This window comes from Dromaius novaehollandiae, chromosome 1, assembly GCF_036370855.1.
Source record: "Dromaius novaehollandiae isolate bDroNov1 chromosome 1, bDroNov1.hap1, whole genome shotgun sequence".
NCBI lineage: Eukaryota > Metazoa > Chordata > Aves > Casuariiformes > Dromaiidae > Dromaius > Dromaius novaehollandiae.
This window is the reverse complement of record NC_088098.1, coordinates 76,022,342-76,040,177: the sequence shown is the minus strand read 5'-3', so window position 1 is coordinate 76,040,177 and position 17,836 is coordinate 76,022,342. Positions and strand designations below refer to the sequence as shown.

At 47.7% G+C, this 17,836-nt stretch overlaps 1 protein-coding gene across 3 annotated transcripts in view; it reads right to left on the bottom strand.

Annotated features, from left to right (window-relative positions):
• The window catches only part of ETV6 (ETS variant transcription factor 6), a 140,684-nt gene extending 133,630 nt beyond the window's left edge, over positions 1–7,054 (bottom strand). For 2 of the 3 annotated variants that reach the window (XM_026114104.2, XM_026114105.2), the window contains exon 1: positions 6,563–7,054. In XM_026114104.2, coding sequence (XP_025969889.1) covers positions 6,563–6,595 — 33 coding nt within the window. In that variant the 5' untranslated portion in view covers positions 6,596–7,054. The remainder of the gene's footprint in view (positions 1–6,562) is intronic. The other variant, XM_026114106.2, reaches the window with a different exon arrangement.
• Positions 7,055–17,836: the final 10,782 nt, after the last annotated feature.

Below are 17,836 nucleotides of genomic sequence, written 5' to 3'. Positions count from 1 at the left end.
TCATTTATGGCTTTGCTTAATTGCTATACCCAGCTCACTTTGGAGGCTAGCACCACTACGGCAGATAAGCAATAACATCTATCAATGAAAAGGCTAACTCCATCCTAAAGCCTTTATTTACCACTGTTCGAAGCACTATAAACAAGTTCTACTTCAGCTAAGGTTTTCTGCATTTATTTTCCAGGCAGCAGTGGCATCACTGAAAAAATTCAGAATAATCTAGTCAACGATATTGAGGTCCCTATGCTATTGAAGAAGAAGAAAAGAGAAAAGCTGTCCTCTGTGCTCCAATAAAACACTGCCTAAAGACAACTGATCAACACTAGAACCGGTATTGTCTAAATGTGGTTTGGTTTGTAGATCTAGAAAAGAATCCATGATAATAATAATAGGAACAGATTGCCACAACCCTGCTGGTAAAAGCACAGGCAGTTTTGGTGGCCTGTTTGGTTTCTTCGCTCAGGCCAAACCTGAGTATGTAGCTGGGGTCCATTTGGTTTGGCTGTCCTGCTGAACATGGTTTTCAATGTCGAGGAGGCTGGGAATTACAGTTTAAATTGGCAAGCGTACTTCCCATCTGATAAACTGCATAACCACATGCAGAAGTGTGATCCTAGGAGAGCTGCCCTATAGCACCTGGCCTCTTCAAGGCCACGTAGAAGACACAGGCTGCCCCAGGTGGGCTCCTTCCCTCATGGGGCACAGGGACGGGCTGTGGTCAAAAAATTTGTGTTGTAACAAGGCTAACACCCTACCACCGTCTTTCCAAGCGGGTCCTCCCTTATCAGATGATGAACATGAATCTGATCTACCAGAGAGGCATGCCCTCCTTCCCCTAGGAAAAATAACACCTGGGAAAGATGGTGGCCTTAAGAAGGCTGCCGGGATCACTCCGGACATCATATCCTGCTGTTGGCTGCCGTCCTGTCCAGGAGCTCCCACCCTAGGCCAGGAGCAGCGTTGTGGCAGGACAACTATGCCCATATCAGAGGCCCAGCTCTCCCAAAGGAGCACTTGATGCAGCCCACCTGCCTGCGCAGGGCAGATCCAGCCATACGGATGTGGAAAAGCTGGAACATTTGCTCTTTCTGAGTGCTCAGCAGCGGTAAGCAGCCTCTGCCAAGAAAAGCCAACAGACAAAGAACAATTAAAAAAAAAAACCAAACCCACCACCACTCCCGAAATGTCACGTGACCTAAAAAGCCAGGAAGGCATCAGCATCACTCACCATCACCAATCTCTGTAACAAATGCTATTCATTTCCATGTTGCATTACGAATACTAAGCCTCGCTGCTGCCCTAAAGAGGTAGCCTCATTATTATTTTATGCCGGTTTTGCAGATAGGGAAAGCAATAGCCAAAGCAAACATTTTCAGAAGCACTTGCTCTGTTTTGAATTGCCTTTGCTTTGGGGATGCCCGGCTGAAGGCACTGAATTACAGATAATCCAAAACAAACGCATTCAAAATAAAAGCCAATTTTGGATTGCAGGTCAGAGCCAGACTGCTGATCAAAAAGGATGGTTGCCTTAGCTCTTCTTCCTCGCAGTAAGCAGATTATTGGGAAAGCCTTCCTTATAAGACTTCTGAATCTAGGCTGCCGCTGGTAGGCACTGACAGACTCGGACAACTTTTCTCAAAGGCAGAAAACGTAGTTCTGCCTAACTGTACAAGATTTCATCTCCTGCTTATCAATGTTTCTATCAGCAGAGAGTTGCTCAGCTGCCTCCCTACAAAAGGCACTTTGAGATGCAAGGTGCAATATACATGTAAATTATCATTAAAGTATCCTCTCTTTAACTGGGGCATTGCAGATCGGGGCTGCTGTGTTAATGGGTTGCCTCCCAGGAAACTCACTTAGCCCATAATGACACAGTGAATAGTCATGACCAGTGCTTAATTGGGACAGTGTTAGTAAAATTTTGCTTCAGAGGGATTAAATTTACCCAGTGCCAAGGAGTTAAGTGATTAATCAGGTGGTAAATAAGTGTGTACAGCTAAACTCCGGTCTTCTCCGATTCAGTCCTACACCAGCTGAACTTGATGGAAGTTTTGTCATTGACGCCAACACAAGCAGGATCAGCCTCCTCCTAGTAAGCGAGTTTGCTAATAAACATTAAGGAACGTGTTTTGCACAAACGAATGCTCAGCCATAGTTAAGGGTAACAGCACTCTGGTTGCCTGACACTGAGTAGTCCCTCAGCCTGGAAAGTTTTAGGTATATCTCCTTACTAAAAAAAAGTATGGGAGAGAATTCTTTGCAAAAACACCATGGCAATAACGAAGAGACAAAGTGCTAGTTAAAAATTAAATAAATCTGGGGAAGCAAGTTAGGATTGAAAGCTCAACTGTTAGGCTGAATCTTTGTCCTTCAGCTTATACAAGCAGTCTCTCTCTCTCTCTTTTTTTTTTTTTTTAAATCTTTACAAAGTACATTCTTGAATGTGAAATGAGCACCACTGAGATGAGTCCCCAAGCAACGGGGATCTGTACCGAGTCCTGCGGGGTCCCTGCAATCACATACAGCTCGCTGCAAGGGAATGCGCTCGTATCAACCGGCGTATGACTTAATAAAACCTACGCTGGAGTCGGTTGTGAAACCCGACTCGCAGGAAGGCTCCGCGTGCTCAGCGCTCACTGCCCACAGAAAGCACCCTCGTTTCATGCATCAGCCAGACGCGCGAGGAACATCGGGCTGGGAGAAGCCCTGGTCTGCGCGGTCTGAAGCTGCCCTTGTATCCCCGGTCCCCACTGTCCCACAACAACTGCACACTTGTGCCAACGCAATTGTCTGTATGGTTGCACAGTAAACCAGAGTAAGGTGACTGAAAGCGCCAGGTTTATAGAAAGGAAAAAAATATATATTTTTTTTAAACCATGCCTTCTGAGACCTTTTCATTTACCTGCTGAGCCTTGATATGCTCAAGGTTTTCATCACTTCAGGAAAAAAAAAAGGAGATCCTCGCAATCCCCAGGTGGGGCTTTAAAGGAACTTAATGACAAAAGTCAGCATTGGTGGGCAGATACCTCATTTCTAATCCTGGCTCCCTTTGAGCCTCTCTCACATAACCTTGGCCAAGATGCTTACACTCTCCCTGGGCCTCAGCTCTCCCACCTGGCAAGAAGAAGGGAGGCCTCTGCCTCTCTTGTAAGGGTCACTTACTAATACCATATGGAGGAAAGGCCGAGATCTTGGCGGCTATTATGTTAATATACCAGTTAACTGCTGTGGCTCAGCATCAAAGAGACAGGTTTACTACAGAAGCCGACATCTCAACAGCTGGGATATAAAAAGACATCCGAATATGACAACCGCATCAAGCATCCAGCTCAAACCACTTAGAAGTCAAAACCCTCAGGCCATCTCAGGCTTGAGTCTACCACATGCTTCAAGCCTACCAGTTCATACAAACAAAATGTTTAGGTCCCAAATGGTAGCGAACACCGAGGGTCCAACCTTCACACGAATCTCTGCCCCTCAAGACCTTAATTTCTGAATCTCAGCAACGCCTTCTTTCAGCAGCTTTAAACTTTTAATTGGAGTTACTGGGTCTGCTTACCGTCACCTCAGCAAGCACGCACCCAAGCGCTTGCAAGATCAGGATCTCAGCATTACACTCCTCTCTCCGACAAGGAGTTCATACAAGTAAGTACACATACACATACTTGCCACAAAGCAAACACATATCAATATACAATTACACATGCATACTGATAAGAACTTGACATGCACCAAGAGGCTGCTGCAAGTTTATATTGATTAGAAGGAGTTAAATACATACCAAAACTTCTCAAAGTCTTCCTAAATCTTATTAGAGTGCTCCTCTAGTAAGGTGAGGTAGGGGGACCACACGTTGAACATCTCAGGCGTACGCAATGCACCGGCCTTCACTCCCTTCACGGCAACTTCCCGTGGCTCATCACACCAGTTGCTGTGCTATTTACCACACGCAACCTTACCCCGTGCCCAAGGAAGGAAAAAAACAAACAAAACACGTCCACTAGCACCAGTGCTTCCAGTTCAAGAGCTCCCAAGGAAACTCCCCGGCGCTTGCACCGTACAACCCTTGGCTGCTTTTTAGCACGACGAAGCAGCAGGGCAATGAGCTTGCTTCTCTGTGCCCACCTCGTGCCCCGTGCCGTCAGCTGGGTTGGCGCCCGCAAGAAATCACAGAGCATACTTGTGTATCACACCAGTGTTTAAACAACTGCTTCTAAATCCATCGGCTGATTACAACTAACTTTTCACTTGTCTGGATGCAACAGGCATCCAGAAAACAATGGTGGTTGGAAACAAACTGATGAGAGAGTTACTGAGAATAGTTTGACTGATGAAGAGATGTTATCATCTGAAATTCACGTTTCTGTCCAAAAACATGTACTTACTTTTTGAAACTATTAGAATTATCATCAGTTATCATGATCAAAAAATGTCTTCCCTCCCCTTGCCCCCCCCTTTTTTTTTTCCATTCTGATTATTCTGCTTTTAGCCAGCACTTTGGACACCGTCTTAAGTATCTCACCTGGACGGTAGTTTCTGTCTTCATACAAAGATAGACACAAGCATGAGCATGTAGACAAACCACACATGAAAAAATATATATAAAAATAAAAATAAATTCATGCCAGAATGTTTAGAATTAGTCACTGTTTAAAAGTCAGTTTCACAATATCCTTCTAAATGCAGTGAATAATTGGCATATTTTCATTTCTAAGCTCGAACAGGAGGAAAGACGCAAGAAAACTTCTGTGCGTCTGACTCCTGACAATATGACTCTAATGTGCCTTGGTGAGGACCAGTTTTACTCTTGGTGAAATCAGTAATAGTTTTGTTGCCAACTTCGGTAACAGCAAAAGTAAGCCTCACATTTTCAAAAAGACCCTTTTCTAAAACAAGGAAAGATAACTCCCAGTGATGCTACTTTCTGGGGACGCTCATGAGGACAAGCGAATACATTCTACATTTCTGTAGCATTTACTAGGAAAAAAAAACAGTAGCTACATCACTAGGAAAAAAGCAGTGGTTATATTTCAGTGTGTATATATAGAGATTTGCTTAGTTAAACGCGAAGATTTTGCCTGAATTAGCATTTTGCCATACTGCAACAAGCAAACAATACTCCATTATCCAGTTTGTCCGTCCGTGTTATGAAAAGTCAAACTCAATTCTCTAAGCCACGAGACTCCACGGGACACAGGCCCGAACGCATTTAACTCAGAGAAAGAAAATAAACCCAGAAGTTTCAAACTGTGGTAACGCTGCACAGAATGCAAGACTCTCACCATAAATGTACAAATACAGAGGACAAACAAATAGAAAAGTTTCAAGTTTTTAACCTGGATAAGAAAGCTTTTATTCCAGGCTCTCCCCTTCCTTAGAAGGGTTTGGAAGTCACCTTTTCCTGCTAGACATGGAAAGACAACCAGTAAAGTGTATCTTATCTGGACAGGATTATCTGCGAGCAGAAGGGAGATTCCAGGTTGGCAGCAAGGCAAAACGATTCCTAAAGAAAGTCAATAACCGAAGCGTAAACTGAGGGGTGAGGGAAGGAGAGAGGAAAGCGCTATTCCTAGCCGGCTACTAGATAGGAAGGATCTGCACAAAAAAGGAAACTCAGTTTTGTTTCCATTGTCTCAGCTTTATGCTGCCTCTGCTTAAAAAAAAATGACAAAACTTCAGAGGGTAACCCCTCCACGTAGGCCGGGTCGCAACGAAACGCGGCCCCGGCCCCACAGCGAGCACAGCCGTCTCGCCGCCTAGCACTGCCCTACCTGCGACGCAAGTAAACGCAGGGACTAAAAATAATAATCGCGATAGTAATAATAAGAAGACAAGCTCAACAGCCCACTGTTTCTGGAAATGCCGATGACTACATCTCTTTCACGGCAGGAAACTTTCTACCAACTTCCTATCGGGGGAAACACACGCACGGACACACACAAATCTCGGTGCTGCCGCGCCGCAGAAGGCGAGGCACGGAGATATTAATTTAAAACATCTAACGCGCTGTTATCTCTCGCCATGAAAACCCATGCCTCGAAACCCGAGCCGCTGCTACAGTTGCTCCCCCCTTCACGCACGCACCGTATTGACAAATAACAGGCAGCCGCGCTGCCCGGCCGGCCCCACAAAGCGGGGCACATCGGGAGACTTTCACGCTCGGGTTTTAATTGTAAAGGGGGAGAGAGAGAGAGGAGAGAGGGAGAAAAAGGGGGAAAAAACCACTCCCCGTGACCATCCTTCACCTTTTAAAAATAAAATTTAAAAAAAAAAGCAACGCCCCCGTCACATTTACAAGCGGGCAAAACACAGCATTTGGCACAGGAAACCCGCCGACCGGCCGGCCCCAGCGCCCAGATGCTGCGGGGAGCGGCGGAGCCCGCCCGCCCGCGGCTCCCCCCCGCGCTCCGCTCCGCGCCCCGCGCGCCGCCCCGCGCCAACTTAGCGGGGAGCGAGGGGGCGCGCCCGGCCCCGTGCGTCCCCTCCGGCACCGACCCACGGGGATATCTGGGGAAAAAAGGGGGCAGCGCGCCGACGGAGGGGGGGGGGGAGGGTTTTTTACCTTGATGCAACACTGAGCAGGAGCCTCAGACATGTCTCAGGAAGGAAAAATAAAAATAAGCAGGAGGAGAGCGCGCGCGCGGAGTGGGGCGACAAGGAAGTTCTGGGGGGTTTCGCCCCACTTTGGGCTCCGGCGCGGAGCCCCGCCGCGGCCGCGGGCCACCCTTCACCGGGAAGTTCCTGCCACCATGGCCCCGCCGGCCCGGCCCGGCCCGGCCCAGCCCGCAGCTGCCGGGGGGAGGCGCCCCGCCGGCAGAGTTTCCCCACCACCGCTCTTCGGGGGGGCGCTCGCTTCCCCCCACGCGTGTGCGGGTGTGTGTGTACGGGGTGTCCGTGCGGGTGTGCGTGTGCGCGCGCGCCACGGCGGGGCGGGGGCGCCAGGCGGCGGGATGGGGCGGGCGCTGCTGCTGCCGCCGCCGGCCCCGCGCCCCGCCCGGCTGCTCCTTCCTGCCAGGGAGGAACCGAAAGGCGGCGCGGGCCGCGCCGGGCCGGGCCGGGCCAGGCCGGGCCGCGCCGGGCGCCGCGGCTCCGCCCCCCGCCGCGCCGCGCCCCGCCCCTGCGCCCCGCCCCGCGCCGCTCATTGATCCCGAGGCGCGGGGCCGAGACTGACGTGGGTTCCCGGCACCCGCGACCGCCCCTTAAAGGCGCCGCGCGCCGCCGGCCGCCGCGGGAGGCTTTCGGCGGAGCCCCGGGGGTCTGCGGGGGCGCCCAAACGGCCCCGCCCCGGCTGGGGGGAGACGACGTGGGGGTGACCCCGCCGCCGCGGCTGTCTGCGGGAACGGTCCGCCTGGCCCCTTTAAAAGCCGCGCACCGCTAGCGGCGTTGAGGCAGACCGCTCTGAAAATAATAATAACAATAAATTAGTTAAAAAGGCAGGCAGCAGGGAAGGGCGGGAGGAAGAGCAAACGGAGCGCCGGCAGCGCGAGGGTCGGGCAGGCTTCAAGGAAATAAAACAATGGCCTTTGTTCCGCCGGGGCGAGGCGGCCCCTTTAAGAGCGCCGACCAGGAAGTGAGGGCGCGGGTTGCCCGCGCCGCGCAGAAACGCGGGCAGCGGCGCCCGCGGGCCCCCACGGACCGCCCCGACCACCCGCGCACCCCCGCGGAGCCCCTCCCCCCCGCAGGCCCCCTGGCTCCCCCACGCAACCCCGCGCACGCGCGTGGGCAGGGGGATTTCGCCGTTTGGTTTCCCAGGGAAAACCCACGCTGCCGGGGTGGGGGAAGGAAGTCTCCTTCGCGTTGCTTTAGTTTAAAGCCTGGAGCAGGTTGCACATGATGCAGAGCAGAGATGCACGTGGGGGCCGTGTCATGCGTGATGTGTAGAATATATACAATAACACTATATTATATATATATTTCCAACTGTAACGGTATTGCTCTGTTATTTTCCTTCAGTCGCTGAGACCTGAAGCCATACAACTCTTTAGCCCGCGTGATGAGGAGAGGAGAGGGGGAAAAAGCAAAGGAAAAAACCTCAGCAGTCTGTTAGTTTGAATCTCTCTGTGATTTTAAAGAGATTTTTCTCCATGTCCTGGGATTTCTGGTTTTTGGATGTGGCTGCTGTGTTACAAGCTGTGAACATGCTTATACCTTGCCCGTGGTCCTGCCTATACCCATGCTGCTGCTGCAAAGCCCCCTTTTGAGCCTGTTATAAGGCTGCTGTGCGTTTTAATGGATTGGGCTCTTATTAACGGTCACAGAGCTGCAGATAAGAGCAAGTGAGAGGGAATCCTGACGCTGTGTTTTAAAGTGATCTTCAGCCTCCGTGGCATGGCATCTGCTTCACTGCACCATGCCTACCCTGAATGCAGTGCTGCGCCACCAGCATGGCCCAGAGGCAAGGCTGCAAGGGTGGCTGCAAGCATCACTCCTCAGCCTTGCTAGGCCACCACAGGCCATTTCACAACCCAGCCCTGTCTCCCTGCAACCTCCTGCAGCTTGTTGTGCTGGCCGGTTTCAGCTTCAGCCTGGACCATCCCTGATGTTCGAGGAGCAAGTGGGAGGGAAGGTGCTGTTCCCTCCCAGCCTGGCGACAATTGACCCTTCTTTAATTCAGGGCCAGCTCAGTAATGAACCATTCACATCCACCTTTCTCCCCATTGCTAGCACTTCTTTTCCCCTCCGGCATGTCCTGGAGTAGAGTTCTTGCCTCTGTAGACTGCTTTTACAGTGCAGTTCCCGCTGCTATTAGTCTCTCCGCTTCATCACAGGGTGACATTTCCCCTTTCTGCCTGCATGATTGTCACCGGCCTTTCCCAAGTGCTGAGTCATTATTCTTCATCTCATGGCAAGCTTTTTTGTGTTTCCTTGTATAAATGTAGAAATTAGAGATGGAAAAGACCACTTAGGTCACCTGCTCCACTCCCTGCTGGCAGAGGATTTACAGTACATGCCTGACTGCTTGGTCTGCTTTAGTTTTAAATGACTCTGATAATGGGGTTTCCACCTCTTCCTTTGGGAGACTATTTCACGGTCTAAGAAGCCTCATGGTCAGGAATATATCTGGCCTATATTTTTGCCTGTCCAGTTGCACCCAGTTACTCCTAATTATAGCCAGTATTGTACTCTTCTAAACAATTTTTCTCCCTTCTGCCTGTTGGTGCCTTGTATGCAGATATCACTTCTTTTCCCAGCCATTAACATTTGTTCTTTCTATCTCTGCTCATTAATCAATACCTGCAGCCACTTTATCATTTTGGTTGGTCTTCTCTGATTCCCACTGAATTTTCAACATCTCCCCAGCCCATAGGTGCCCACATTTGGAGACAAGTATCTCCCTGATCCTCTGTAAATTCAGCCAAACTCCCATAGCAGTTTAGTCTGTCTCACTCAGATCCAGCCCTGTTACTCCTTGGTGTTACTTACCTCTTGCAATGGGATTGCAATCTGTTTGTCTCCACAGAGGTCGTGGTGTAGCTTTGTGTCCCGAGTCTCATTTTTCTGGTGGGAATTTTGATATCCAGACATCTGTTCTTTGTGGTTTTACTGATATCTGCTGTTCCTCCCACTTTGATTAATGGCCTTTACAAAGAGGGGCTGTGATGCATTTTGGCAGACCTCTGAACCACTGTAGAAGGTTACAGATATCCGCCCGAGATCACAATCTGATTTAGAGCTGTTCCCTTCCAGCTCCTGGTGTTCTTTTTTCCACTGCTTTACTAAAGGTGAGCGGAATGGATGGTACCTAGCAGAGGTAGGGACAGGAAGGAGGAACACGTAGAAAGTTACAGGTGTGAGTGCAGCAATTTCCCAGACCCCATGCCAAAAGTCATTCCCACCTTCTGCCCTGCCAGCTTCTACAGAAATGGATGTGCCTCAACCATGCTAGCCAGATACCAGCTACGAAGGCTCAGAAACATCTTTGACCCTCCTTGACTGACAAGGGCCAAGTTCCTGCAGGAGACAGAAAGCTCCACCACATCTCCCAGTGATCAGGGTGGCCTGTGGTCTTTTCACCAATGCAGTGCCTGGAAACTCCCAGAGCAGAAAGGCAGCTCATCAGGCTGTGCTAAAGCTTGAGGTTTAGCTAGTTTCCCAGTTCGTTTCCTTCCTTGTCACTGAGAAGCTACTGCATAGCTTATCTCCAGGGAAGACTCTCAAGTTTAATTTACAAGTTTCTCAAGTTTCATTTACAATCCCACAGAGCCACCTTTTGTATACACCCCAGCCAGAAATCCCCAAACTTTTTGCTCACATAGGTGGAGGCAACACTCTTTCAAGCAAAGGGTAACCATACCCTGGCCTGTAAGGTGAAACCAAGCTACTGACTTGCTTGCGCCTCTTCCAGGAAAAGGAGATGGGTGGGGTGTCAAGGGACAAGAGCAGGAAGAGAAAGCGTATAAAAAGGAGAATTATGTTCTCTCTGCTCCTAGTGGTCTGAAAATGTGGCTCTGGACGCTAACCTTTACTGGTCCAGAGTTTTGTCCCTGAGAAAAGAGCAAGCCCTGAAGATAAAGAGGCAAAACTCCACTTTCACTGGAACTTTTAATTTTCTGTCCATGCCACTGCATCTGCACACCAGCTCCCACTCGCTCTGGGTCACCTAGGCCTCTTTTACAGCTGTGATCCTCCAAAAGTCTCCTTACCTGCCCCTTCTCTACAGCTAGGCTAATTTCTTCAAATGTACCTGAAGGATGCTAGAACTTGTTTCCCATGGTACTTTAGACACTTGGGAACATACATCCAGCTGAAGGTCAAGGCTTTCATTTCTTCTTTTGTTTTTCTAGTTTCAGCAATGTGGACCAGTAGCTCAGGCCTTTGTAATAAGCATTGATTTCACCTCTCTTTTATTAAGGAGTCTCTGTTCCTGTTAGTGTTTTTTCTTTCCTCTTTATATTTGCAAAAGCATTCATTAGTTCCCTGTTCCTGCAGTTATCATTAACTCCTTCTACTGTTTCTCTGCCCTTATCTTTTCCTTCTCTTTATCTTTGCCCGGCACAGCTTAACTGACTCTGTTATTTAGTGCTCTCTTCTTTGCTCCATTTGTATTACTAGTTTTATTTTTGCCTTCCAAAATTTGAGCAGATGCAAATAGTCGCTTGATGTTTTTTTCTCCTTCAGTTTTCCTGGAGGGAAAGCAGTGTGCTGTGCCTTCAGTACCTAGTCTGCTAGGGCGCTGAAGTCCTCCTCCTTTTTCAGGGCTCCTTCTGCTCCTCACCACCAGAGCTCCTGAGCCTGTAGCTGGTTTTGTGCACATTACTGAGACTTGACAGAGATGACTCTTGCAGATTCAGACATAGGATCAGGCTCTTCATGAACAAAATGAGGTAGGAGACAGTAGAAAATTCCAAGAATGTGAAAGGAATTGAGGCACCCTTGTTGCTGGCATTCAGCAGACGTTTTGATCCTAAGGAAAAACTGGGAAAGGAATCAGACTTGGTACACAGATGCACTGGGGTAGTTGCACATTTAGCGCCAAGATACATTTGCCTTGCTGACATTGTTTTCTGAAACCTAATGACCATTATGGTCATTTTATGACCATAGCGTGCATCAGTCAAACTGCTTCTCATCTTTAGCACTAAGATATTCTCAGGATATCTTTATATTCTCAGGCAATTCCTTTTTCCAAGATTCAGCCAGGCTAAAGTTTCTTGTGGTAGAAGTCTCTAATCCTTGGCTTTTTAGGAATATGTATGAAATTCAGCCTGAGGAGTTAGAGTGAGAAATGCTATATCCATATTATTTTCATTGTTGTTTGTTCCCTTGAGAGCTTAATCTTCTTTGAAAGTACATGGGCTTCCAGATGCCGAGGACAGCCTCTATGAATAGGGTTTGCACCAGAATAATGATTTTGGTAAGAGGTTTGATTTTTTTTTTAATCAAAATGGCAATTCCGGTTCAATCCTTACTATAACTGCAGGCATTTTGACATAAAAATGCTTATACAACTTACATAGGTACTCATACAGCTTATCATCATCCCCATTTGGAAATCCACAGCAGTCCAAATAGAAATGTAAACATCCTGGCATGACACCTATACATCCAGTAGCCAATGTATGTAAAAATACTCCTGAACATGCATGATGCTCTAATGTATATTATCTTCATGCATTTTCATGTACCAGATGATTTTTAACCATCCAATATAATGCCTCTGTAAATAAAAGAAACATTTTTTTACCAGCGTAAGTGTGACCATCCTGGCAGGAGAAAGGAGGAATAGTATTGAGGGTTGTACTGACTTTACTCCTCTGCTCTGTTTGTAGCAGTGCAACTTTTGAGAGACAAGTCTATAGGCATATATGGAAAGTGGACTTCATTGCCCAAGTCCGTGCTTCGACACACGTTGAACGTTGCTCCTCCTGGACATACTGTGATGGTGCAGCACAGATGTGGTAGCAGCAGCCAGTGAGTGGCCCTGGCAGAGCTCCTGAGCTCACTAGCTCTGCTCAGACCAACCTGGAGATCCAGCACAGGGAAGTGGCAGCGAGCTGCAGCACATGGGCCAGAGCAGACTCAGGGGGAGGAAAGACGACACAGAAACAAGACCTCAGCAGGAATACCTTAGATGGTAAACTTGGGTACCCTCAAAACCACAGATTCAGCTTCTCACCTCAGCTCACGCTGTTGCCCATCTTCTGAATACTGAAGAGGCAAGAGGCTTTGCTGGGCAAGGTTGTAGCGACAGGATATTTGGAAGAACCCCTAGGCAAACAAGCACCAAGGGCTAAAAGCCAGGGACCTCTGCCTGTGCCTGGAGATGGGCCTTATCTGAGGCCCTCCTTTTAGCTGTGGCAACTATCAAACAGAAAGGAAAATTTAAAATATGTATGTTGCTCCATGGCTGAGAGGAGACCAAAATGTTGGATGGGCGACACAGAGGCAAATGCAAAGGGGATTCATTTGCCCAGGACAGCTGGTGCGTTCGGAGGGTCTCACTCTGGCAGCAGCATGGCTTTTTCTGTTGCCCTTTCTCCCTCCCCAGCTGCAGGAGAAGCAGAAGCTGTGGAGGAGAAACAGTCACTTCAGGACATCCCTGGTCCTGGCTGGGAGCCGAAGGATGGAGACTGGCTGCCATGAGGAGTCGGTCCCCTGCTCCTGCACCATGGGGTGGGTTCCCTGCTCCTGCACCATGGGGCAGCCAGTGCTTTGCCCCAGGCAAGGAAGCAGCCCCAGCTCCCACAGCAAAAGGCAACTGGAGGACCCTGAACCCAGCCCTGGCTGCAACCAGAAGGGGAAACAGCCAAGAGGAGTGGAGTGAAAATGGCAGAGGGAGATCGGGAGCAGGATGTTGAAGGGGAACCAGGCTAACAGTTTACACTGGGCAAAACCTCCCTGCTTGACCTACTTTAGCCACCATGTGCTTGTGGGGGTAGTTATTTAAATGGAATTTAAATCTCTGCAGATATGTGAGGAACTTCCTTACATCACCCAAAGATGGGCAGCAAAAGAGGCAGGGCCACACAGGTCAATCGTGTGTGGCCAAAGCCTGGTCCAAGGCTCTCAGCATCACTGAGAAATTCCCATGCACATGGGCTCCCTGCTTGAGTGAGGCAGGGCTCCATGGAGTGGACAAAACCATCTGGTAAATGCAGCAAAGTCCAAAAGGATACAGAAAATAAGATTTTGGGAAGATAACTCTGGAGTGCACTAGATCTTCGGGTACCTAGGACTCGTAATAAGTTCCAGACGTACACGATACATTCATGCTTTGTTCTTACATTGTCCAGAATTCTGAAGTGTTGTTGATATTGCCAACCTCAGGAATTCAAAGTAATAAGTTAGTTACCTCTCACCCCCAAGTCACAAAATTCTCAAAGGAAAAAATATTTTGGAGTATTCTGTAAATAATACATGTCTCTGTTTTCTTATCTTGCCTCAGCTTTGCCTTATAAGGTTCATGTTTTCAAACATCTTCCCCAAATTTTGAATGCTAGGAAGCTTCTTCCCTTCCCCTCCCTTTCCCTCTCCTCTCCTCTCCTCCCTTCCCTTCCCTTCCTTCCCTTCCCTTCCCTTCCCTTCCCTTCCCTTCCCTTCCCTTCCCTTCCCTTCCCTTCCCTTCCCTTCCCCTCTTTCCTCTCTTCTTTCTTCCTTCCCTCCCTCCCTTCCATCCTTCCTTCCTTCCCATCTTCCATTCTATTTCATATGTTATCCATGATACAGACCAGGAATTTCTAGGAATAACAAGCTATATGATGAAACTCAAGATAAAAGTAGACAAAACATCAAGCTATATTCTATTTCTGCAAAGTATAACAAAAGCATAAACAAAAATAAAGCGTAAACAAAGATAAAAAGAAAATAAAAACTGAGGGGAAAGAGGTCAGATTCTGTGCCAGATCAGCCCAAACTGATCTACATTTTACATATACTATGGCTCGTCTGTACTTCTTCAATTTACTTACCTCAGCTGTAGAGATGAAGCAAACTTTTCTCAACCACTAACCCTCCCTATTAGTAATATCTTCACAGAGCCCCCCACCCTTTTTTTCTGCATCCTCTTCTCCGTAGGATGATGGAATGACAATTGTCATGTCCATGCTCAGCTGTGGTGCACATTCTGTCATCCATGTCATTGTAACTCTGTATCTTGCTAGCAGTAAATGAGTGACACAAATTGCTTTCCTGCCAGATTAACATTGTCTAGTAGATTTAATGCTCATAATCTGATGTGAGGAATAACTTTATAGGAGCAATATCAGTCAATCTGCTTCAAACAATTGCCCAGTGTCCCTGAAAAAAATAAATAAATACTGTGGTTGCAGTGCTGTGGAGGTCAAGCACCTTTCTGCCCAATTCTGCACCCTCCGGGGCAGTGTTTTTACAGTGACATAACCCCACAGGTGTAAAGCCAGGGGACTGAAATGGAAACACAAGCTTGCAAACACAAATGGAGATCTCTACCTGGAGAGCAGAGACTGTCTCTAATGGAGAGTTGCCATGCTCACTCCAGGTTGAGCGAGAGTACTGGGGACTCAGCAAAGTGCAGAATGAAACCCTGGCAAATGAAAATACCGGTGTGAGTACAGCTTTTTGCATAGAACTGTGATTTATCTGCTTTTATTTTCAATAGTTCCAGTGGCATCATGATGTAGGATTTTATAGTCTATTAAATCATGCATGACATTTATGGATATACTTTAGGGTGCATGCATTATGGATAGACAGTCGCCTCTCCATAGCGGAGCGGCAAACAGTTTCTACTCAGAAGTCTTATTCCAGTCTCATGCTCTTCTATGACTTTAGCTTGGAAACTGCCAAATGTTCCCTGAAGACAGAGGGTTTTGGCCAAATATACAAAAAAATAAACAATTTTTTCTTTTCAATTCCTGTTGCATTACAGGTCATTCAAATTGCCTGACCTGAAATGGCCTTTATTTATGTTGGTGTCTTCTATTTCCAAAAGCAGGCCTGCATCCAGAAAGCCTAATTGCAGCTCCTTCAGGCTCTGCATACTCTGTGATCTCCACCAAAGCAAATAAATTGCCTTTTGCATAAGAAAGAGGTGGCAATCAGTCTAAGACACTAATGATTTTTTGGTGTGTGTAGGGAGTGGCATAATTAAGATGGGAAGCTTGAGCTGATCACAATATCAGTTGGGAAATGACTAACAGGCATAATAGACATGGGTGGACCTGGGTGCCAAGAGGCTGGGACATCATCTTTTTGGCCCATCCGCACCTGCATCTCTGGTGGCTAGTGGAGGGTTCCAGTCTCCTCCTCTTGAATTCCACCTGCCTGTTGGTGGTGGTGGCATCAATCTAAGTGACTTTTGCTTCCTCTTTGTCTGTCATTCACTTAAGCAGAAGAAGGACATGGCCTGAGGGTTTGACCCCACCACCACTACTGTCACTAGGAGCTTTGTCATGAGCTTATAAGGCAGCAGTGCCAGCCACAATATATGATATGGCACTAGATATTTGTCCTCTCCTGGTTAGCCACATCTTAAGAAAACAAGCCAGAGAAGTATTGTCAGGGCAGACAATATAGACAAGGTGGGTGCTCAGGTCGTAGTAGAAAGGTATCAGTTGTGACAGGAGACAGGTGACACTGAGCTGTACCTAGGCTGTTCAAGAGGCTCGATGATGAGTATAGACCCTTGAGCAGTAATATGGTCTAAGGATGCTTCTGCTTCCATTCAGCATAAGGCAAGGTTGTCTAAAGGCTGCTGGTAGACTAGTCACTGTGCTCACAAGTTGCAGAGCCTCCACGTGCATGTGTAGGAAGACAGAGGCATCAGGCTTCAGGCATGTTGCATACTCTCTGCATTGCCCTTACAAATTGTCCTTCTTAGCTCTGACAATAGAGGGAAGGCAGCAAAGCAGCAACACTGTGCAAGGGATCCACCGCCCTTTCCCTTCCTTGAGGGCTGGCAGCCGCTGACCTAGACAGGCCAATCTTTGTGACAACTGCCTTAAGAAGGTTGAGATTAAGGCTTAAATTATGCTAGTTGAGACAGGCTGAGAGGACAAACAGGAAGGAATAATTAAAAGAACAGAAAGGGAGACATGAACAAGTACTGTCTGTGGTAACAGGATGAAAGGGAAGAACAAAGCAATGGATGAGGAAGGAAAAGGCAGTCAAGAGGAGAGGAGGACCAAGACCTCAGTTCAGGAGGGGCCTCACCAGCAATTTAAGGGACACAGAGAGAAAGAAAGAAAGAAAGAAAGAGTAAATGAAGGAGCAGCTGGATAAGTAACCCTGGCAGGAGGGGAATTCAAGCTCCCTGCTGGTTTTCCAGGAGGGAATGGCCCTCAGCCAAGAAGACTTCACTGTGTTAAAGGACTATGGCACAGCGACCTTTGTGAGCATAAGGAGGGAAGGCTTCAGCTATTCAGGGAGGATAATTTTATGTGTTGTGGCCTGAACTAAGTGCAGATTTCAGTGGTCACAGCTACTATGTGAGAGATAAAGACATATTTCACTCTCAGATAGCATCTTACAAGTGGTAATTAAATTTTTACAACACCCATGTGAGGTAAGTGAATAATTATCACTCCTATTTTAAAGCTATGAAAAGTGAGAGGATAAGCGGTTTGCCGAAGGCCACGCAGTGAGTCAGTGGCAGCACCTCCACGAGCAGTCGGGAGTTCCTGGTGCCGAGGCTGGTCCGCAAAGTGCCCAGCATTGCAGCTTCCCTGCTGGGAGATGAAAGCAAGCTGATTTCCCAAGCACTTTGATGAGAGAGGGAAGGTTAGAAATAGCCTGTGGCTGTTTCTAGAGAAAGTGTCAGGACTGAGGGAGAATTTTGAAGGAGAGGAGTGGAGAAGTGCCAGATTCAGGGAAGGAATGGTGTTAAAGTAACTATTGATATGAGTGGTTATGAAGGGAACAAAATTGACAAACCAGAACCAAATGATAGCAAAGAAGAATAGGACGATAGAGAAGGTGGATTTCTCGAAGGGTTTTATGGTGTTAGAGAGGCCTAGGAAAGAGGAGGAGAGGGAACAAGAAAGGAAAGAGAGAAGAAAAGGAGATAGGGAAGGAGAAAAATTCCAGTGAGTGCATACAGCAGCATTTAAAAGCTATTGCATTAGAAGGCAGACAAAAAACTGCTACTGAGCATGGGGCCTTGCAGTGCCTGGCCAATTATAATTATGCTATTGTCTCTTGTACAGGAGCTGTAGATTTCAAAGTACTCTGCAGAGCAAGGTAGGTATCATTACTTTCATTTCACTTGCGGGAAAACCGAGGCTCAGAGCAGTGAAACAAGTTGCCTATGGTCATGCAGCAGGCCAGCAAATTACTCTGGTGTAAACTATTACAATAAATGCAACTTGAAATAGGAGTAGGACAGACAGGGACACACAGTTCTTCATGGCATAGGAGAAAA